Here is a 23,700-nt window from a genome sequence, read left to right as displayed (position 1 = left end):
ATTCTGCTTTCCTTTCCAAGATCTGTGGCCCATCTCTGTTCTCTCTATTCAGATGAGATGATGAAAAAGGTCAAAGGGCTCCGAAAGCCCGGAAAGCATCAGATGTCAGACACGGATGCAAATATCCACACAGTAACAGGAAGGTTATTCTCCAGAAATGGAGCACACCCCCAGTCAAGATGCTCAAGGCCATGGCAGCTTGTTAATGGGATTGGCAGCAGAGCCCTCTATGGAAGTTCCTGACAAGAGCCCCACTTGCTTATGTATTTTCTTACTTTTCCTTTAGGAGATTGTGAGGAATCTTCAACCAGGTTCTAAAGATTTCATTAGTGGTGTTATTGTCTTACACCATCTGGCCGTGCTACTGTCAGAGGAAATCAACAATGTCTTCAGAGATGTGACAGAGCAGTGTTGACACTTGGGCAGTTCCAATGAGAAAGTGACTGGCTCTGGATTGAATTATTTTCCTATAATATATTAAAGTTTCCTTCCATATTACAGTTTAGGGTGGCATTTCTCACTTCCTATCTGCAAATATCCCATCACAGCCTTTGATAAAAATCAGACAGAAGTCTTGGTGCCATTACAACTGCACACTTTATATGAGCTCAGTTTAGGAAACTTCATCCTAATTAGGTTGAACTTTCTTTGTCATCATCATCAAATTAGGAAACATGTACCCAGGCCATAGTCTTTGGCTCTTTGAAATGTCTGTAGTTGGCACTAAGGTAGAAGATGAACAAATATATGTTGAATGAATGAATAAGTGAAGGAACGAATGATTGGGTTGTCAGGTGGAAAGAGAATAGATTTTAGAATCAGCCAGATTAGGGCGTGAACCCTAGTTCTGTTACTTGTGTTTTCTTCAGGCCTCTGTGGGCGTTCCACACTGGGAAGGGAGGCAGCCCAGAGAAAGTGGCTGTATTCGTTTTCTATTGCTGCTGCAACAAATTACCACCGAGTCCATGGCTAAAAGCAAATAAACAAAACCAGTTTATTCTATTAGAGTTTACTGTAATAGGATAAGTAAGAATGTAATCTGTATTACATTATCTACAGATGTATTATATTACAGTTCTGGAGATCAGAAGTCCAAAATGGTTTTTTGTTTTTTTGTTTTCTGGCCACGTTGCGTGGCTTGTGGAATCTTAGTTCCCTGACCAGGGATAGAACCCGGGCCCCCTGCAGTGGAATCGCAGAGTCCTAACCACGGGACCATCAGGGAATTCCCCAAAATGGGTTTCACTCGGCTACAATCAGGGTTTTAGCAGGGCTGCGTTCCTTCTGGAAGCTCCAGGGGAGAATCCCTTTCCTTATCTCTTTCAGCATATAGAGCCTGCCCACATGTCTTGGCTTATGGTCTCTTCCTCCATCATTAAAGCCAGCAGGGTAACATCTCTGAATCTCCTTCTGACTCTCCTCCCTCCCTCTTCCATCTTTTAGGACCCTTATGGGTACGTCGGACCCACCTGGATAATCCAGGATGGTCTCTCCATCTCAAGGTCCTTTCCTTAATCACATCTGCACAATTCCTTTTGCCATGTAAGGGATTAGGACATAGATATCTGGGGGGGGTGGGGGGGTGGGGGGAAGGGAATCATCCTGCCTACCACAGCAACCGCGCCAGACTTACCCAACAGTGATGGGAAGCAGCTCCACACCTCTCCAGGGTATCACAGATAATGCATAAAAAGTACTCCCCAGGGAGCTCCCCCCATCATGAGAGCCGTGGCTGGTTGTCTTCTTGGGAGGAGTCTAGTTCTGCCCTGGAGTGACTCACTGGTCTTTCCACCGTGGGGTGGTGAAATGGTCTGGGCTCCCTTTAGAACTTGTTGGGTTTTGTAAGACAGTGTCAACTCCACCTCAGCTTGCTTAAGCATTCACATACATGGTTATGCACTTGGCCAAAAAACTTTCCTCTCAGGGAAACCTTGAACTCCGTGCTGCAAACCACTTAGCAAATCTTGGTTGGAAAAATGTTATTTAAGGAGACCCACCCACCTGAGAGCTGGGCAGTCCAACCACACCCTTCAACTGTCCATGGATTAAGCCAGACCACATCCTTTTGGGCCTAGGGTATTTGCTTTTGCTAAATGTTGCATTACTTCGGTGCTATTAGACTACATTACAAGCACACCATAAGAAAAAGCATCACAGAAATTGCATTTATTATAACCGTTTTGTTGATGGATGTTCATTGCTTGTCAGCATAGATTTCTTATGAGAAACCACAGAGAAAGATTCCCTCAGTCTTAAAACCCAGTACTAGATATGGTTTTCCTAATAACTGGTTTATTTCCATCAAATGAACATTAGTCACGTGACTGATCATTTTTCTCTTTGCACAACTCACTGTTAGGAAGGAAGAGCCTTCAACAGAGCTTTAGCACATCACAGCCTGCATTACATGCAGCAGCTTAGTTACCTGCCCTCACTGGCCCTCTTCCCCAGTTCCTTCATCTGTTCCACGTTTTATCTCTTGCTGTTGTACCGTCTGTGAGCTTAGAACAAGGCATGATAAGAACTTTTGTTATTTTCCAAGACTTTTTTTCTCTTTTGTGAGACCCATGTCCCTGATACATTTCTCTTGGTTCCAAGAACAAACTCAAACAAACAAACAAAATCAAAACATGAAACGAAACATCATCAGTGCCAATGTTTCAACATGGACTCGCAGCAGAACTGAGTCCAGCCCCATCGTAAAGCCTGGCGCTTATGCTGATAATATGAAAACAGGTCTCTCACGCTTTGTACGCTGAGCACACCGAGCTCATAAATGCCAGCATTCTAAGTGGCTTGCTTGCTGTTAATAGATTCAGTGGCACCAAAATCCATTTCTTTTCTGAGGGATATTTTAACTTTTATTGTATCTTTACTCATGGTCAAAAGACATTGGCAAATTTGCTAAAGTGATTGACGAGACTCCTCTTAAAGCATTCCTAAAGTTTCACGTCTCTGCCTTCACATTTTTGTATGTGAGCTTGTCTTCTTGGAAAGGAAAACCGGAAATGTGCTTTACACTATGTAGGGTTTTGGTAGTTGTGGAAAGCCAAGATTAAAAAAAAAAAAAAAAAATCAATGTTAGTAGAACCTCCAGTGAAAACATCAAGATACACCTAACCTAAGAGTTCATCTCTGAGTTCATCAAACCACAGAATCCCCAACACCAAGAACCTCTCACACAGATATTGGATGGTGTATCTGGACCTTCCCTTTTTAATCTCTATCCCCATAAAGTCCAAAACATAGTATGTATTTGATACATAATTGTTGAATTAATGAGTAATGTCTCCTACTCTCAAAGAGTTCTCCTCCAACCCCAGTAGACCACGATGGGAACACGGTGCTTGCCGCGGGACAGCTGTGCAATACATATGGAGTGACTGGTACCGAGACCCATCCAAACCATGGAAGAAATCTCTGCCATCCCTTAGCTCCAGAGCAGCGATTTTAATTTCCATTATTTCCCCCCTTGTCAAAAATACACCTTACAGATGACATTCACGTAGGCAACCACTCTCATGGGTAGACTTAGGTTAAAGTGTAATTCCTATTGTGCTAGGACAATCTCTGTCTACCTCTCTCCCACTCAAGAAAATATATCAGAACACAAATGAATAAGGGTGCCATTACTATGGGAAGCACCACGAATTCGTGGCAACTTATTGAAAAAGTAAATCATCTGCCATTTTGGTGTTTCAGATAATGTTAGTAGTACATGACTTACGAAGCGGCTCACAATGATTGACGTAACAGCTCACTGAGATACCAAGAATGAGAGTGCTTCTCTACAGAATCCATCTCTGAGACACTGAGTCCTAACACGCCATCTTGGAGACCTTTCCAGACTCCAGGGAAACCATCCCTGAGGCTACCCCACACGCAATCATCTGTACAAATTCCACCATCCATGTGAGCTCCACCAGAACCATAGCGATCATCCCTACGAATGGACACAGCTCACACAGGAATCTCATCATCAACTGGGTGTCACTCCACTTTCTCCATTCTGACCTTGGGGAGGAGGCCTCGCAAGCAGCCCACTTACCACGCCACCGCCAGCAGAGTGTACGAGCACAGACATCCCTTCTCGGAGGTTGGCAACTTCAAAGAGCATCATGTAGGCTGTGACAAAGTTCACAGGGAATGCAGCGGCCTCGGAGAAGCTCATGTCATCTGGGACCTTGTAGACGAATTCCACTGGTGTGCAGACCACCTCTGCCCAGGCATTGTAATTGACAAATGCCATGACACGGTCCCCGATCTGGGAATAGGGAAGCACAGAGTTAGTGGAGGTTTCTTAATCTTTTCTGAGAGATTTCTCAAATATTCTTAAGAATCTGACGAAAACTAGAGTCCTTCCCAGTAAAAAAAGAAACCCCAAACGCTCAAATATGCACACCCTCACCTCACCTGCCTTTCAAGGCATTTGTGGATGCTTTTTTTTTTTAACGAGAAACAATTATAATTAATTAATTTATTTATTTATTAATTTATTGGCTGTGTCAATTCTTAGTTGTGGCAGGCAGGATCTTTCATTGCAGCATGCGAGCTCTTCATTGTGGCACGTGGGCTTCTCTCTAGTTGCGGCACACAGCCTTCTCTCTAGTTGTGGCGAGTGGGCTCCAGAGTGCCCAGGCTCAGTAGTTGCCGCACGTGGGCTTAGTTGCCCCGTGGCATGTGGAATCTTAGTTCCCCGACCAGGGATCGAACCGGTGTCCCCTGCCTTGGAAGGTGGATTCTTAACCACTGGACCACCAGGGAAGTCCCTGTGGATGCTCTTGAAGTCCATCTGTGCAAGCTTCCCAGGGGCCATGGAAGCCAGGGACTCTACCCCTCTTCTGGAGCATAAATATATCGATACAACGTGCATCACATCACATGCCATGGAATGTTAGTGTTGGAAGGTCATATTACTGGTTTAACCTCTCATCTAATCTCCCTGTTTGGGAACTGGGAAGGTCAAAGGGGCTAGGAGTCAAATCTACTCTCAGCTATTCTCTCCCACCCCATATAGATTCCCTGCCAGGTTAGTTCACTGTGGTATTTGCATCAATGGATTACCGATTACATCGGATGTGAAACGTGGTCCATCAGAGGAGCCATGTAAGTCTAAGCGCAAGAGATTGAACAAGAGCAACCAGGCTTAGAGTGAAATAGGAAAATGCCATCGGGTGTGAGGAATGACAACTAACGTTTATTGCACACGTATTATATGGCAGACATTGTCCTAAGGCCGTCCCATGCTTTACCTCATGATTAGATGAGGCAGGGCTGAATACTGTGGGGATTTTTTATCAGTGGTTTACATAGCCGGACACCATTCAAAAAAAAGAAAAAAAGCAGTCTTCCCTTTAAAGTGGTTATAATCATATGCTAAGTTTTTTTCATAGCATATCATTATTAAAGGTAAACACAAAGTAAACTCTCACTGATGGCTTACATGAGCTGCCAAGTGCTAGTTCAATTGAACCATTCTGCTATTTGATGTTAGTTGCTTATACTATAACTTTTAAATGCAATACTCAGATTGCTGTGGTCATAGTGATTTCTCAGTAAATTAACGGCTTTCATATATGTGTGTTTTAGTGTATATATATTTTTATGATTGACTCTACTGTTTCATTTTCTTTCTAGTTTAGGATTTCTCTTTCACCCCTGCTCAAAAACAACAACAAAAGCCTCCTATGAGATGGGTTTTGTTACAGTGCCATATTACAGACGAATGGTCATAGGTTTTACAGACATTTAAACTGAGGCAAAGAGAGATTAAAGCACATGCCCAAAGTCATGTAGCCAAAGAGTAGCTGTACTGGGATGTGAATCTAGGTAGGCTGACTCCAGATACAAATAGTTAATTCATTACACCTAAGTGCTACAAAGAAGAAATAAATTTATATAAGGATGTACAACAGGGGAACCTACCAAGTCTGGGAATATTAGTCTAACTCTTTAAGTCTCAGTTTTCTCAGCTTTTAAATGGGTATAATATTAGGAACAGGTCCTAATGGAGATTAAATGACATAATATGCATGCAATCCACTTGGCACAGTGCATGTAAAATGAGGAGAGAACAATTAATGCTAACTCTTAAAAAGAACAGATTGGTTCCTGATCTCATGGATTTCACGGTTGAATGATCAAAAGCTAAATATCGACCCACTGAGTTTCATGAAGCATAGGAACAGCTGTCTAAGCGTTAAAAACCAAATGATGATGTCAGGAATATCATCTCAGATGCCCTAGCTTGGACCAGAGGATCTCTAGGGTCTAACACTGGCATCCTACTTTGCACAGACTCATGCAAACCCAAAGATCCATAACACCACAGAGTAGCTGATGGCCTCCAGTGTCAACAGAGTGTATGAAAAGAGTATTTCCACCACCTTGACAGCGATGGTTGTGCCGTCACAGACCACCTTGACGGTGATGGTCATAGCCAGCCCAGACCACCTTGGCAGTGATGGTCGTAGCCATCCCAGCAGGGTTGACTGCTCCAGACTTCTTGTTTCACTATCAAAATGGCAAAAAGAGGATCAGCCATCAGATCAGCAGCCCCAGTCTCAGAGTCCAGCGGTGGGGAACCATTTTTTTTTTTTTTTTTTTAAACATCCGATTCACCTCATTACTTGATTCTGTTTAAAAAAACGAAATTAGTCCTGGGCGACTGAGTCCAAATTATTCCTTTAGTGCTGAGCCTCTGGCAACAACTTTTCAAGGCTCCCTTGCAACCCATCAAGCCGAGAGAGCTATTCAGTGTGTTGCCGTGTGGAGTTCCACCTCTAACATGATTGAAAATTTTAAGTCAAAATTACAGAGGGCCTATTAGTATTGGTTTTCTCCCAAATCACACCCTGACTGGAAAGCTGTAGGCGGCTGCTTTTGTTTGTTTGTGTAGCTGAACGTACTGGAGGGGGTGGAGGGGGTGCTGGGTCGGTTTGACAATAGCAAGTCAGGGCTAACTAGCAGAAGAAAGATCACATATAAGGGAAACAGTACATGTAATCAAGCACAGTGATTCCTCCCTCTAAACTAAGGCCAACAACATCCTCATCTGCTGTTACAGTCTAAAATGATGGGTTATTTATCCAGTGCTCCAGATGAATAGCGCAAACGGCATGATCTGTTCCTTTGGGACCACGTGGAGGGGCGAAGAGCAGATCATAGCGCTCACGTGCGGCACTTTCAGGGAGAGGTGGTGCTGCCACGTGAGGTTACATTGCTTACCTGGGGACGGAAAATGTAAAGTCATAGGAAAGAAAAGAAAAAGCGCATCTACTTCTCTCTCAACGTTTTCCTGCCATGTTATCTGGAAACCACCGGCAAAAAGACGGATGAGCGGGATGCGATTTCCAGACGTTCATCATAATGAATCGGGAGCATATTGATATTTTCACAGTATGTTGAGGCTCCGAGGCACCGAGAGCTGAGCAGCCTCAGAATCAATTCCAAGGGCGCATTCTGGCTTTGCCTTTTATAGCGTTTCTCTCCCTGTGTTAACTGTCGCAATGGTTGCAGGTGGAGAACAGAGGGAAAGAGCGTGGGACTGCAGGAAGAGTAAAGAGGCTCTGGTGATTTGAATCCAGCTGCAGCTACTACTTATTATCTTTCTGACCGCATGGAAATTCCTGAACCCTTCTGAACTTCATCTCTAAGGAGATAACAATATTTACCTTGCAGGCTGAAAAACAGTAACTTCCCCATGTTTCTAGTTATGGTAGATTCTCAAATGTGAGGTCCCTTCATCTCTCCATGGGAAGCATTTAAAGTCGAGCGAGAGCTCTTATGCCTGATTTCCACTGTTTTTTCTTGCTCCAAACTACCGCAATTTTGTGCAATTGATTTGCCCATAGTTTTTCAGTTTTTATAGACAAGATCCTACTTGATTTGCATGATAATGGTAGGAAGGGTCATACATCTTTTCAGCGATATAAAAAATTTTATTATGAGGAATTTTGAACATGTACAAAAGTAGTCAGAATAATATAATAACCCTTTTTATCCCTTGCCCTACTCCCCAAGCCACCAACCCATAGCCGATGCTGTCTCATTGTCAGTTACCTCTCCCCTTCGGCTTTAAAATCTTCATCCAAAAATGCCACTTTCCCAGTGTCTGAAATAACGATTTATAAATGATCGCTTAGATGCATCAGCTAAGTAGATATTTAAAGGAACCAAATTATAAAATACAGAGGCTACTTCTCCCCAACTTTTGCGTTTTGTAATTGACTTTTGAGCCTGAAGTGATGGGGAAATGAGAGCCACGGATAGAGAGAGGAGGGATGTACACTTAGTTAATACAAGGCCAAATTCATAGCTGTATTAATTTTAACCTTATTAATAACTGTATAAAATGAATAAAGGGGATGCTAAGGTTTCCCCTGACCCCTTCACCAGACCGTTGCCAGGAACAACAAGACGGTACATGGGAAAGGTATGAGACGTTTGGAAAGTCCTATCATTTACAACCACTGTTAATAAACCCAAATAATGAGACAATAACAATAAGACACGTTATAGATTATTTCAAACATATCTTGCATACTCTTTTATTATCTTAATGGATTCCAGATAGATATCATCCTTTCAGTCTGAAGTCAAAACATTACCTCGAATCCTTTGACACTGTCCCCCAGAGCTTCAACAATCCCAGAACATTCAAATCCTGGCACCAGGGGGGTCTTGGGAGGGTTGTCGATATTCCCTTGTCGCACCATCAAGTCAATGAAGTTTAAACCACTGTGAACAGCAAACATGAAAAAAGAAATTCACAATGAGATCCGAAAGAAAGCACTGGCTTGAGTTTTCTTTCCTTCCCATTCCCTCCCTTCCCCCGCTCCCCAATTCCTCTCTCCTTTCTTTTTAAATTTTCTGACGAAACATGCCTAATAGTAATGTCACTTAGCTAGATGTCACCAATAAAGTAAAGCAGTGATCTTTCTAGACAACTAATGCTTTCCCAGCCCTTCAAATGGCAGTTGCAGAGTTCACGCTCTAATTCAAAAGAGAGTCCCTTTGCTCCCACTCAGAGCCTCCTTACTCTTATTTTAAAAGTATGTATTATCCAGCCTGGTCATTAGCTGTTCTAGCAGTTAATCAAGGGTAAAAAATATACTAGGAAGAGGTTATAAGAAGACACATGGAAAGCAGCCAGACACAATGGCCATCCGCCATTCTATGAAAAACAAAGAGAAAGAAGACCTAACCTAAAAGGTCTCAAAACAACTGTCACACCTCAACCATCCCATCGACTTACATGAGCGCCGAGCCATAAACGGTACCCATAATGGTGACTATGAGCCATTAAGAGACCACATTGGGTCCAGCTGCAGGAGGGTGACTTGAAGAATATAGGTCAAAGTGATGGACCATTGGGGATGGGAAGACTGGAAGGTTCATTTCAAAAACTTTAGTTACCTCTGGCTGAGAGAAGTCATTAGGTATTTTCTACAAATGTATTACTTTTGAAATAAAGTTATCATTAAAATATATCAAAGTCATTGCCCTTTGAATCAACCACACACTTGATTCTAAGGATGCTACCAGTGCTCCGAACTGTTGGATTTTTTTAAAGAGCCACAATCGGGAATTGCATTTAACACCCGTGAACCAATCAAGTGGGAACACATATCTCACTCAACGTGTATTTTTTCCCACCAGCTGTGGTTCTAATGTACTGCCTGTCTTCATAAGCTGCCATCTAAGAAAGACACGGGTTATAGAAACCAAACTCCTCGGTCTGGCCCAAGGCCTGTTAGCGTCCGGCCACAGCTTCTTTTTCAAGTAAGAGGCGAACTCTTTCTTAAACACAGGTGGCCCATTTCTTCCTTGGCCTCTTTGGAGCCAAGGAAGCATCTAACTACCTACATCCGCTGGTCTCTACTCATCAGTCTCACCCATAAGGAATGGATAAGGGCAAGGAGGATGACTTCCTTGAAAGATGGGTTCAAGAATCATCCCTTTCTTTAGGTTTTTCTGGACACGAATGAGGCCAGATGCACATATTGCCCCATTGAAGTATCTCTAACATGTGCCTTTTCTGAAGGCAGCTGCATGCCTCGTATTTCTTTGCTTCCAGAATACCTGGCATACATTATGCCCACAGCAACACAGTAGGGACTCAAGCAACATCCACTGGATGAAGGAATATTCATGAATATCCAAAAAAAATGTGCTGCCAGTTTGAGTACTAACTCCTTTTTTTAAAAATGTATTTATTTTATTTATTTTTGGCTGCGTTGGGTCTTCCTTGCTGCGTGCAGGCTTTCTCTAGGTGCGGCGAGCAGGGGCTATTCTTCATTGTCTTGCGCGGGCTTCTCATTGCGGTGGCTTCTCTTGTTGCAGAGCACAGGCTCTAGGCGTGCGGGCTTCAGTAGTTGTGGCTCGCGGGCTTAGTTGGTCCGTGGCACGTCGGATCTTCCCGGACCAGGGCTCGAACCAGTTTCCCCTGCATTAGCAGGTGGATTCTTAACCACTGCGCCACCAGGGAAGTCCCTTAACTCCTTTTAAAAAGCGGCCAAGGGATGCTCAGCGTCATGGACACATTCCTGAAATGTATGTGTAGACTTCCAAAGGTCCTGCTTTGATGGTTAATAGTTCTTAGGGTCATTTATTAACCAGAATGTTCTCCAATAATGTGGCCAGTTTTTTAAGAGCTCGGGGAGACCTGGGCACAGATCTCAATTCCATGACTTCTCCTTGTGTAACCTTGGCTCAGTTACTCAACTTCTCTAAGCCTCAATTTCCTTGTCTGTGAAATGGGGGCTACGGTAGCACCCATGCCACAGGGTTGTTAATAAGAGTTAAGCGTTAAGAATGGTGCCAAGTACATAGTAAGTACTCAATAATAATATCTGCATCTTCTGTTAAGAAGAAGGCTGACGTGTGAGATACATTTTAGGAAGATTCCCATTAAACAAGAGTTACAAATAGTTTCAGAGCTGAAGTGGGAAAACTTCAGGTATCTATAAGCTTCACTTCTGTGAAATAGTCCATTTTCCGACACAATCAAATAAATAAAGCATCGCTGTATAACAATAAAAGGAATTTCTACGTCCCAAGTCAAACACCCCATCTCATTTCACGCATATTTCAGCTCACTGCGTTATATCCTCTGTGTGAAAACAGGATTTCCCAAGACCCTGATGGAAAAATGCCAGAAGAAATGACTTGACAGTGCCGTAAACGCTCCAGCCCCCTGGAGAAGGCTGCATCCTAGACGCTTTCTACGCTGCTCAATACGGCGGCCTTCAATCTCCATGCAGCGTGAAGTGGGCCCAGTGATAGTAAACGGGGAGCCAGCTACTTGATTCCAGCGAGAAGGGCTAAGGCAGACCTTACAAAATCCTGTAGCATCCCATTTTGTCAGTGAGGCATGCAGTGATTCTGTCAGGATCGTGGAGAATGCCAGCCAACTTGAGGACAGAAACATGAAGGAGGTGTATCCCAGGGGACAGAGGACGGGTCACTGTTGTTCATCTCAACACACAGAGGAGGTGAACAGTTGTTAATGAAGTACCCTTATGTGTTGCATCAGACCTGTTTCATGGTGCCTGCCCACACACCTCCTCCTGATATGGACCTATCCAGCATTTACTGAGGGTTCAATTCGTGGCAGAAACCGTGCTAAACACTTCCCTTTTGTTATTTAAGACTCAGTGACACTCCTACGAGGTGTGAACTATCATATCCATTTTTTAGATAAGGAAACTTAGACTCAACAAGATTGTTACTTGTGTAAGGTCGCATCTTTAGAAACTGTCAAAGTCAGGATCCGAATCGAAGCCAAGCCTAGAAACTGCGCCCTCACAGATGACGCCCTACTCCGTCTCTAAGGAAACTTCAGCCACTGCCCTTGACGAAGGGGCACATCCAAGGGACCAGGTTTATGACTTCTTGTCTCTTTGCCCACTGATTGACCCAGTGGTGGACCCAATGTTGGAGGAGTGGCCATTCACAATCTAAGCAGGAGCCCATTCAGTATAAAGTAAATGAGCTGGCCTGAGAACTGTATGTTCTCTCAAAAACTATGAATTGGGAAACATGCATCAGGAGAAAAACTTGGTACCAGAAAGGATGTCAAAAAAATAGAACTGAGCTGGGTCACAGAGCCAACCTAACAGGCTATACCAGGGTGAGTTATACAAACCTCACTGCTGAGTTATCAAGGATGGAAGGGTTCAGTCTCTACATGTGGTGAAACCCAGCCCCACGTGCCTCCTGCCCCAAATATCCAAGAGTTCCTTTGATACTTCACGCATGTCTTTATAATAGGTTATGTGTATGGTCTCTGTCTCATGAAACCAAAATACAAATTAAAACAAATACCATAATCAATAACCCTAAATCACCCACTGGACAGCCATTACTGACCTCATTTTTTTCTTTTTTCAAACAAAACCAGCAACATTGTTTCGAGATAATAAGTTCTTTGCCCAAGGCCACACAGACAATGAATGGTGAACCCATGAACTTAAACTTGGGTCTGTCAAACACTTTTTTTCCCCAACACAACAGGAAAACACAGGGGCACATCAAGCCATACATCATCATAATTATAGTGTCCAGTATTCGCTAAGATAATTTGATTTTTCACCTGGAAATTTTGAGGGGGTAGCAATGACTCTGCCTGATGACTCAGGCCCATATCAGGGGTAATTGTCAAATGTCTCTCTTACCTAATTTTTACATGGCTCTTAAACATTTGGGAGCATTGCAAAAAGAAACACTGCTGCGAAGCGCTTGATGTAATGGTCTTCTAAGTAATCCTATGTTTCTCAAATATTGGTATAATTATAAAGATAAGGCTGTTTTGTTTCCCTCCCACACTAAATTATTAGTCAAATAATAGGCTTAAAGGGTTATTACTGAGACTTAGCATCCTGAAGGAATGAAGGCCGAGGTGTGAGAAAGGGACCCTGAAAAACTCAAAACACAGAATGAGGGAAATTTGGAGGCAGAGTCTCTTTACAAAATAACTCTTTCATTTGTATAGCGTAGTGCAGTCTATTAGGTGCTTTTATACACATCTCATTAAACCTTGTAACAATCCTAGAAAGGCAAGAAGTGCAGATATTATTATTCCCATTAGACAGATGTGAATGTTGAGCCTCAAATAAGAAAGCTGACTATGCCAAAGACAACACAATTAGTCCATGGCAGAGCTGAGACCTGAATCGAGATCTTCAAGCTCCTTGCTTATCTTATACCCCATGACACCATGAAATCTGCAACGCAAGTAAATTCAATGTGACTAAAATCAGTAGTGTCAAGAATCAGGGGCAAGAAGACTAAGAGAAAAATGGTGGAAGGAAACAGATGCAGGGTGCGTGGGTTCCACTTCCTGCACTGCCATCAGTGCGCTGCGGGACCTTGGCTCCGTCTGTGAAGCCCACTCCCCTCCCGGCCCCACCCCAGCTCTCATACTCTGTTTGCTTGATGGTTCTTTATCTGTGGGCTCTGCTTAAAATATTATCAAAATCAAAGCTGAGGTAGAGAGGAAGAGATGCTTGGTGGTCTTGGTAAAAGACACTGACTTGGGATGCTCAGATTCTATCTAGAAGCTGAAGGAAGGCAAGCTAGCCTTGGCGTCTGTACTTTGTTTTCTATTATCTATGAAGTGATGGATGTCAACCCTGTAAAGTCTCATGGGAGATGTCTAGCTGTCTTCATTTCATGTTCTACTAGACTCAACAAATGTTGCTCACTTGACGATGATGCTACAGGTTGGGTATTAAGGTATGGACCATTTTCATCTCCATATTGTTCAGGAGGATGGTTAAGCCTGAAGAAGGTATAGTACCTTGTCCAAGGCCCTATTGTAGGTACCAGAACTGGGGTACAAGCCCTTTTTATATGGCTCCAAAGTTGGAGTTTCTGACCACTAGGCTGTCATTCTGTTACCTATAAACCATGGTAGGCTGCTGTGTATTCTTGTCCCCAAAGCTCTGGCTTGGGCTCTGTTAATTTCCGTTGCATATGCTAATAATATCAAAGAAGACATAATTTATTTCTTTTTTTATTGAAGGATAGTTGACTTACAATGTTTCAGGTAGACAGTAAAGCGACTCAGTTATACATATACATGTATATATTCTTCTTCAGATTCGTTTCCATATAGGTAGGTCCCTGTCGTTTCGTTTATATACAGTAGGGTGTCTTTGTTAATCCTAAGCTCCTAAATTTATCCCTCCACCACCCTTTCCCCTCTGGTAACCATAAGTTTGTTTTCTATGTTAGTGAGTCTATTTCTGTTTGATAAATAAGTTCAGTTGTGTCATTTTTTTTTAGATTCCACATATAAGTGATATCATATGGTACTTGTCTTTCTCTTACTGACTTACTTCACTTAGTATGATAATCTCTAGGTCCATCCATGTTGCTGCAAATGGCATGATTTCATTCTTTTTTATGGCTGAGTAGTATTCCATTGTATGTATGTATATGTGTATGCATATATATGTATATATGTATCTTCTTTATCCATTCATCTGTTGATGGACATTTAGGCTGCTTCCATGTCTTGGCTATCGTATACAGTGCTGCTGTGAACATAGGGGTTCATGTATCTTCTCGAATTATAGCTTTGTCTGGATATATGCCCAAGAGTGGGGTTGCAGGATCATATGGCAACTCTGTTTTTAGTTTTTTGAGGAACTTCCATACTGTTCTCCATAGTGGCTGCCCGAATTTACATTCCCACCAACAGTGTAGGAGGGTTCCCTTTTCTCTATACCAGCATTTATTGTTTGTTAACTTTTTGATGGTGCCATTCTGACCAGTGAGAGGCGATACCTCATTGTGGGTTTGATTTGCATTTCGTTACTAATAAGCGATGTTGAGCATCTTTTCATGTGCCTGTCGGTCACCTGTATGTCTTCTTTGGAGAAATGTCTATTTAGGTCTTCTGCCCATTTTTTGATTGGGTTGTTTGTTTTTTTGATATTGGGCTGTATGAGCTGTTGGTATATTTTGGAAATCAATCCCTTGTCGGTTGCATCATTTGCAAATATTTTCTCCCAGTCTGTAGATTGTCTTTTCGTTTTGTTCATGGTTTCCTTTGCTGTGCAAAAGCTTATAAATTATTTCTTAAAGGACACCACTAAGTGGGTGACAGAGGAATCAGCCCAGTTATAGTTTATTAATTTTCCAATTTGAGATAAAGTTGGCCCAGTGAAGGATTTAGCAAAGAAGAGGCAAGTAGATATGGAGAAGGTCCCCTTTTATTTTCCAGGTGAAAGGAAGGCAGGGGTGGCTCATGGGAAAGGATTTTAGATCTCTTGCCGTCTTGTTCCTCCCTCAGATCATCAGTATCCTCAGCATGGACCACAGGAATCCAAACACTCAGACCATTACACGGAGAACAGTACGATGAAAACCTTCCTCTTCCAGAAGACTGCTTCTTTACTGATGCAGCTCAATAGAGCCCAATCATATATTTCGATTTCACACTCAATAGAAATCCCTAATCTTGCCCCATCATTGGTTCAATTGGGAGATACATGGCCAAAGAAACAACCTTCAGTAACCCACTGTTTTACTTACTGAAGGGATATTGTTGAACATAATATTTGTTAAAATACACATTCTCTTCTTTATGAAGACAGAATTTTTCCTCAAATTTCAGCACAAAGGTTGTTTGTGTGGCTCTTACAGGCCCAGTGCAGTGTAGAAACTGATTATATTTCTTTCTTTGCATTGGCTACTAGGAAGCTCTGAACCAAATTTGTAGCACCCCTCCCCACACACTGCAGAGCTTCCTGGCATTCATTCTCTATGTTATCCTAACACTCAACTTCATCTTAACTTTCTGAATGCTTTGGAGTTCCCATTAAAATAAATCTTCAACTCTATTAGATTCGATCTCACACTTGACTGTGCATCAGAATTCGCAGGAGTACTTGTAAACACACAGATTGCTGGGCCCCATCCCTGCATTCCTGACTAAGTAGGTCTATGGGGGAGGTCCAAGAATTTGTATTTCTTTCTTTCTTTTTTTAAAAATTAATTAATTAATTAATTTGGCTGTGTTAGGTCTTCATTGCTGCACGTGGGTTTTCTCTAGTTGCGGCAAGCAGGGGCCGCTCTTCGTCGTGGTGCACGGGCTTCTCTTTGCAGCAGCTTCTCTTATTGCAGAGCACAGGCTGTAGGTGCGCGGACTTGCATAGTTGTGGCACACAGGCTCAGTAGCTGTGGCTCGCGGGCTCTAGAGCGCAGGCTCAGTAGTTGTGGCGCATGGGCTTAGCTGCTCTGTGGCATGTGGGATCTTCCCAGACCAGGGCTCAAACCCGTGTCCCCTGCATGGGCAGGTGGATCCTTAACCACTGCACCACCAGGGAAGCCCCAGAATTTGCATTTCTAACAGATTTCCAGGTGCTGCTGCTCCTGGTCTGGGAAGCACACTTAGAGGATCGCTACCCTATCTATTTCTTTTTAAGCTATTTCAAGCTGTCTTTGGAATGAGGCAAGGTAAAAATTAATAGATGATGATTAAACAGATAAGAAAATGAAAAGCTCTCTCGTCCTCTAGGGCAGTTGAATTTTTTGATCCTAGTCCAAAGAATTATATTTACTCATGTTAAATGTGGTCTTATTAGATTAGATTCATCATTCCGATTTGTCTGGCTCTTTCTTGGATCCTACTTCTTTCATCCAAAAAAATTGGCTTTTCCTCCTGGATTTGTGTCCTCTGAAAATGCAGTTTTCATGCCATTGATTTTTATGTCTAAACTGCTGATTAAAATATTGGACAGCAAAGTCATTCCCTCCACTGCGCACCTCATCTCATCTCTTCTCGCTGCTCCAAACACCACTCCAGCAATTCTCCCATCTCTTCTACATCATCACTGCTCCGGCCTCCACTACATGAAAGCTAATCAAAACGTGGTCCATGCACGGATGCCGGTCTTTGAACTAGTCGCTGTCGGTCGGGAGAAGATGTGTACAGAAGTTGAGAATAAGCATTCAGAAACTTGTAGAAGATTTTGACAGAGTAATTTTGTTTATTGAAGTTAATCATTTAAAAAGAAATGTTGGATAGGCTGTCACGTTCCAGGTTACTAAGGGTGTTTGTGAAGCTCATGGAGGGAATTCAAGACGTAGGACTAGCTGACATTTTTTAAGTTTCTTTAAATCGTGACCTCTATGATTCTCTGAAACATCTCCAAGATACTTTGAATTCATGTTAAACAAATACTGTATTAAGACCGTGAGCCTCACTCTGTGAGCGACGGCAGTCAGTACCCTCCCCCAGCGGCAATAACTGCGGACCATGTGGGTGCAGGCTGACCAAGCTTCAAGAATAATCATTTTCTGGATGCATGTCAGGATCATCGTGGTGATATATATATTTTAACGTGTACATCCTGGCTCTAACTTTGAGAGTCTGTTTCACCCAAGCACACATTCTCACGTGCCATCAGCACTGAGAAAAATTGCTTTAAGTAGCCCCAAATCAGCTGTTTCCAGAAAGAAGACTGTTCAAGAAGAAATGGACCCTTTCTGAGACCAGTTCTCATATAGGGCTTTGTGATGGGTGGGGCGGGGGGCCCCAAGAAGCTAGTAGAATCCCTAGAAATCCCCATTCTAATTCCTCAAGTGATGGGGCATGGGGAGAAAAGGACTTATTGGTGGTGAGTCATTGTAGTAGGTAACATTTATGTGGTGCGTGCTGTGTATCAGGCATGGTGTTCAGTGTTTTATAAGTGTGATATTTAATTTTTCCAACAACCATAACAAGGCAAAGAGATACACGACATTACCTACATCTCACAGAGAACAAAACGGAGGCGCATTGAGGTTTACAAAGCCAAGGGATGAAAGCAAGTGATGTCTCCAGAGGCTACTGCCCTTTGCTTTTCTTCTGAGAGAGCATCACTCAGTTTTCCCAGTTACAAAGAGGGGACTTCTCGACTCATCTATCACATTGAGCACTTACTATATCCAGAGCAGACACTTAGTATTGGATACCCACAGTTAACAGGGGGTTCAATTTCTCATGGGGAAACAGAATCATGAAAGCTGCTCACAATGCAGCGTGATAAGTGGTTTTACAGAAGTGTAGCCAGAGAGCTCACCCGGTCACCAGGAGATGGGCTCACAGACAAGATTACCATGGAGTCAAAACAATGAGCCCCGGAAAGGCTTTCCCAAAGAATTGTTAGCTTTGCTGACACCCTCTGCAGTCACCAAAGCTAAATTTAAATCCTTCGCTTTTGCTTACTGGCTCCTCCTCGCGTGGGTAGCTTCCTCTCCCTGAACCTAAGTTTCCTCATCTCAAAAATGGGTTAGTAGGGGGCTTCCCTGATGGCGCAGTGGTTGAGAGTCCGCCTGCCGTTGCAGGGAGCGCGGGTTTGTGCCCCGGTCCGGGAAGATCCCATGTGCCGCGGGGCGGCTGGGCCCGTGAGCCATGGCCACTGAGCCTGCGCGTTCGGAGCCTGTGCTCCGCAACGGGAGAGGCCACAACAGTGAGAGGCCCGCGTACCGCAAAAAAACAAAAAACAAACAAACAAAAAAACCACATCGGTAGTATTTCAAACATGGAACAAAGAGACCAAGGAGATACACTGAGAATCTAAATATCAAGAGCCATTTTCAACAGAAACAGAAAAGCATGGCATGAATGGGTCCAAAACAAGCTGTCCAAGACTGACCCCTTGATTTCTGGACCTGGAGTTATTTATTTACTCTCAGCCTCTCCTGGGGACACAGCAGGTATTTATTCCTAAGAAGGTTCTTGAAAAGGTTAAAATCTCTGTGGTCCAGGTTAGATGTTGACGGAGTCATTGACTTCAAACAGATGCCTGGCAGTGACTGGTTGTGTAGAACATTCAAACTAATTTAATTTAAATTCAACAGACCTTCCATGATTTGGGACCTGGCTCAGGACAACAGTGACAGTGTTACAACAGTGACAATGACATCTCTGGTTCCCAAGAGTTCAGAGATCAACGAAATAAATGACTTCACAGTATGACAATTCCCTAACAGGCAGTGGGACACGGGTCACAACTAGCACAGGGAGGGCAGTTACTAACTCGCTTTGCAGGAGTCATGGAGGTTCCACAGCTAAGTGTCACTTAGGCATGGCTGCGCCCTTTGCTTCCATTCTCCCAAGCTCTCCAGCCTCATCCCACCTCTCCATGAGGGGAGGAAGCATTATGAGACAGTGCAAAGCGCTTACTGCTTGACTTCTCACTGGAGCCCCAGAGGGGCAGGGTTCCCACAGAGAAACAGTCCATTTTTGCTATAACATGACAGCTATCTCCTAAGTCATTGCTGCTGATAAAAACTATGCTTCCTAAAACAGTTGTTTCAGTGGGAAAACGAATAAGGTAGACTAGAGCAACATTGTCCAAAGAATATTCTGCAGTGATGGAAATGTTCTGTATCTGCTCTGTCCAATATGGCAGCCACTAGCCATGTGTGGTTACTGAACACTTGAAGTGTGGCTAGTGTGGGTGAGGAACTGAACTTTTAATTTTTCTTAATTAGTATTTAAATGTAATTAGCCTTTATTAGAGAAATGTGAGTCAAACCTACCATGAGGTACCACCTCACAGCAGTCAGGAGGGCCATCGTTAAAGTCTACAAATAGCAAATGCTGGAGGGGGTGTGGAGAAAAGGGAGCCCTCCTGCACTGCTGGTGGGAACGTAAATTGGTGCAGCCACTATGGAGAACAGTATGGAGGTTCCTCAAAAAACTACAAATAGGGCTTCCCTGGTGGCGCAGTGGTTGAGAGTCCGCCTGCTGATGCAGGGGACACGGGTTCGTGCCCCGGTCCGGAAGGATCCCACATGCCGTGGAGCGGCTGGGCCCGTGAGCCATGGCCGCTGAGCCTGTGCGTCCGGAGCCTGTGCTCCGCAACGGGAGAGGCCACAGCGGTGAGAGGCCCGCGTACCGCAAAAAAAACCAAAAACTAAAAATAGAGTTACCATATGATCCAGCAATCCCACTCCTGGGCACGTATCCAGAAAAGATGAAACTCAAATTCAAAAAGATACACGCACCCCAATATTCATAGCAGCACTATTTACAATAGCCAAGACATGGAAGCAACCTAAATGTCCATCGACAGATGAATGGATACAAAAGATGTGGTACATATATACCATGGAATAATACTCAGCCATAAAAAAGAATGCAATAATGCCATTTGCAGCAACATGGATGCAACTAGAGATTATCACACTAAGTGAAGTCAGAAAGAGAAAGACAAATACCATATGATGTCACTTATATGTAGAATCTAAAACATGACACAAATGAACTTATTAACGAAACAGAAACAGACTCACAGACATAGAGAACAGACTTGTGGTTACCAAAGGGGAAAGGGGGTGGGGGAGGGATAAATTAGGAGTTTGGAATTAGCAGATACAATCTACTATATATGAAATAGATAAATAACAAGGTCCTACTGTATAGCTCAGGGAACTATATTCAATATCCTGTAATAAACCATAAAGGAAAAGAATGAAAAATAATATGTATATGTAAAACTGAATCACTTTGCTGTGCGTCAGAAACTAACACAACGTTGTAAAGCAACTCTACTTCAACAAAAAAAATTCATTAGCCTAAGAAGGAGGCAGTAGCACAGTCACTGCCCTGCTGTCTTCCTCATGGACTGTGTGCAATTCCAAGGCAGAGAGTTTGCCTTAAAATCCATTTCTCCCACGTTCTCTGCTTAGCCCAGGGTATATTCTAGCCTTGCCAACGATGATTCCTCCACTGAAGGTGTAAGTAGGGAAACACCAAGGAGTGATTCAAGCTCTTTCCTTCCTTCTGCTAGAGGGAATATTGCTTGGCAGCCTTGTCGTGTAGCAAGGGGAAAGCCGAGAAGAACAAAGACCTGCTTGATTGCTGTGCTTTGGGAAGAGCAAATATTTATCCTGGAACATAAAAGAACAGATGTGAAAGGTGAGCAAAGATAGATCCAAAAGACAAGAGATAGCAAGGGCAGGGCTTGAGAATCTGGGAGAGTTTCAAGAGCACAGGGAGAGAGTCTGGAGGGAGCAGGAGGCAGTGAGCGGATCTAAACGGGAAGAGAAGTTTTTCGAGAAGTTTTTCTTCGTAGCACGGATGCATCCAGCTTTGGTGTTTTCTAAAGGACTCAACAGAATTTGACCGTGCTTCTCAGTTATACTGGAAACTGGGTTTCTATTCAAGGGTGAATCATGCCAGCTAAATCTAGGATACAAAAGGAAAAAAGAATAGGAAAAGGAACAAAAAATGTTAAAAGAGCAAAAAGAAGAAGTCAAGTGTCCCATAAACGCTGTTGGCTGAGGGCAGAGATGTGGACTCAGTGGGTAAGGGGGTGCAAATTGCCTTTGCTCGTTATTTCCTACGAAGGAGCAGTCCCAGGGGCATGGGACGTCTCCTCTGCGGGCAGACAGAAATGTTCTCCAGGATCTGAAAGCAGAAAGGGCTGTCTTTGGGAAGGTGGGCACGTTTTTAGCTGCATTACGCATCCTGGGTTCTGGCTGCAGAAACGTTGAGTCAGAGTTTAGTACAGAGTCCCCAGTTGGAACAGTTTTATTCAGTTTAGCTGGAGGATACAGAGAATCCAATTACGAAATCATTCAGACCAATGATAGGAACAGTGGGTTTAATAACTCCCCATTAGCTGATTGAACTATGTGTAGCATAGATAAATGAAAAGCAATTCTTTCTGATCTTAGACAGGGATCTTTTTATTGTTTTAAGTCCGTTACTTGATGGATTGTCTGTTGTAAGAAGCAGGTGTGTCTGCATTGGGAGGAAGGGCGGGAGGCTTTGTAGAGTGCAGTTTGAAAGTTTCATCAGAGTTTACTGTAGAATTTAGAGTGTCTGAGCCCCACTATGTATCTATTTGGATGAAGAGCAGATAAGCCTTCTGGGGGAAAGAGAAAAACTCATCCTAAGGGTAATCTGAGTTGGAGAACAGAAGCCTAGATGAGGAAGCCTGTGGCAATGCAAGAGGAAGGTTTGACTCTGAATGTGGTGTTTGGTCCAACTCAGATTGCCCTTCAACTTCGGGGGCTTGTGTCTAGGACTGAGCAGTGAAGAGTGGGAGTGAAGTTTGATTTCAGCAAACCCTGGCTGAAATCCCAGCTCCCTTTGTCTTATGAGATGTGTGATCTTTAGCAAGTTCCCTTATTTCTCTGATCCTTTCCCTTTATCTGGAAAGAAATTTCTGTAGAAATTTCTACAGAACGCTTAATATGGTGCCCACGGCACATAGAAATCACTCAGTAAAGGTCATTATGATAATAATGATGATAAATGATTAATGACAAGACTGTCATTATTATTAGCTCCAAACAGGAGGAGGATTAATACAGAAGGTAGCACATGCTGCTTTATAACCTGTATTGGGTGGAAAGGGGACCACAGCCTAAGCAGAGAACCAGGCTCCACCTGGGTTGGAGAAGAAACGGGGAAACATGCTGGGCGGCTTTGGTCTATGGGGAGGAGCCAGAACTGTGCTTCTGAGCATCCAAGCTACACCCCCTAAGAAACCCCGGCAACTATCTGGGAGGTGTTGAAGGTGGGGGGCCTGATACCTACAAAGGAAGGTAGGAACAGAGTCACGGACATACTGTTTTAAAAGGGGCTTTTTTTCCCCCAATAGCTTGAAATACTTATTCACTTACTTTCCAGTTTTACTGGGCTGTAATTGGCATACTGTATTAATTTAAGGTGGACAGCATGATTTGATGTGTGGGTATCTTACACAAGGGTTACCACCATACGTTTAGTTTAGTGAAATATTGTTTGAACACCCAGGCTGGCAGGGCCTGGCGACCCCAGGTGTACCAGCATCACAGGAACACTTGAGTTCAGGTGCTCTTGGAATAACCGTCATCAGAAGCAGCACGCCAGGTTCTCTCCAAGAGCCCCAGCCTCCGGTCCCCGATGGAGCCGCACGGCAATACGGAGGAGATTACAGAGAATCTCGAGAAGTCAGAGGCCCACATTTCCCAGCCTCGGGAAAGTAGTTATTAGAGGGTTCAGAAAGTGATCTCTAGGGGCTTCCCTGGTGGCGCAGTGGTTGAGAATCCGCCTGCCAATGCAGGGGACACGGGTTCGAGCTCTGATCCGGGAAGATCCCACGTGTCGCGGAGCAACTAAGCCCGTGCGCCACAACTACTGAGCCTGTGCTCAAGAGACTGTGAGCCACAACTACTAAGCCCGTGTGCCACAGCTACTGAAGCCCGCGTGCCTAGAGCCCGTGCTCCGCCACAAGAGAAGCCACCGCAATGAGAAGCCCGCGCACCACAACGAAGAGTAGCCCCCGCTCACTGCAACTAGAGAGAGCCCGTGTGCAGCAGTGAAGACCCAATGCAGCCAAAAATAAATAAATAAATAAATTTATTTTTTTTTAAGTGATCTCTAGTTTCAAGAGAACAGACTGTGTCAAGGAGAAGTAAAACTCTCCAAAAACATAGCTCCTTTGGTATTCTTTAAAGTCCCCACTCAAAGACGTGCGTGCTGGAGAGATGTAGACTTCTGTCAGAGAAAGCTGAGATGGCAGAGGGGAGGCTGAAGGCACACTGGCGTGGACGGGCCACTGTTTGTATTAGGAGCGCCACATTTACAAGTGACACTGCCGCTTCTGCCAGAATGTACACTAACAATTTGGGGAAAGTCAGTAACATTGGGCTGGCCAAAAAGTTTGTTTGGGCTTTGCCATAAGATGGTACAGAAAAACCCGAACG

The 23,700-nt window shown here is 43.6% G+C and overlaps 1 protein-coding gene and 1 non-coding gene across 2 annotated transcripts in view; one reads left to right on the top strand and one right to left on the bottom strand.

Annotated features, from left to right (window-relative positions):
* The window catches only part of VAT1L (vesicle amine transport 1 like), a 146,528-nt gene that overhangs the window by 113,911 nt on the left and 8,917 nt on the right, over positions 1 to 23,700 (bottom strand). The window contains exons 2-3 of the mRNA XM_065899199.1: positions 8,610 to 8,739; positions 4,049 to 4,264 (exon numbers count right to left, since the gene is read on the bottom strand). Coding sequence (XP_065755271.1) covers positions 4,049 to 4,264; positions 8,610 to 8,739 — 346 coding nt within the window. The remainder of the gene's footprint in view (positions 1 to 4,048; positions 4,265 to 8,609; positions 8,740 to 23,700) is intronic.
* Positions 5,269 to 5,421, top strand: LOC136141621 (small nucleolar RNA SNORA15). The gene has a single exon (XR_010657788.1). It is a non-coding gene; the product is annotated as a small nucleolar RNA SNORA15 (small nucleolar RNA).

Source organism: Phocoena phocoena, chromosome 20 (genome assembly GCF_963924675.1).
Source record: "Phocoena phocoena chromosome 20, mPhoPho1.1, whole genome shotgun sequence".
Taxonomy (NCBI): domain Eukaryota; kingdom Metazoa; phylum Chordata; class Mammalia; order Artiodactyla; family Phocoenidae; genus Phocoena; species Phocoena phocoena.
This window is presented reverse-complemented; position numbering and strand designations above follow the sequence as displayed.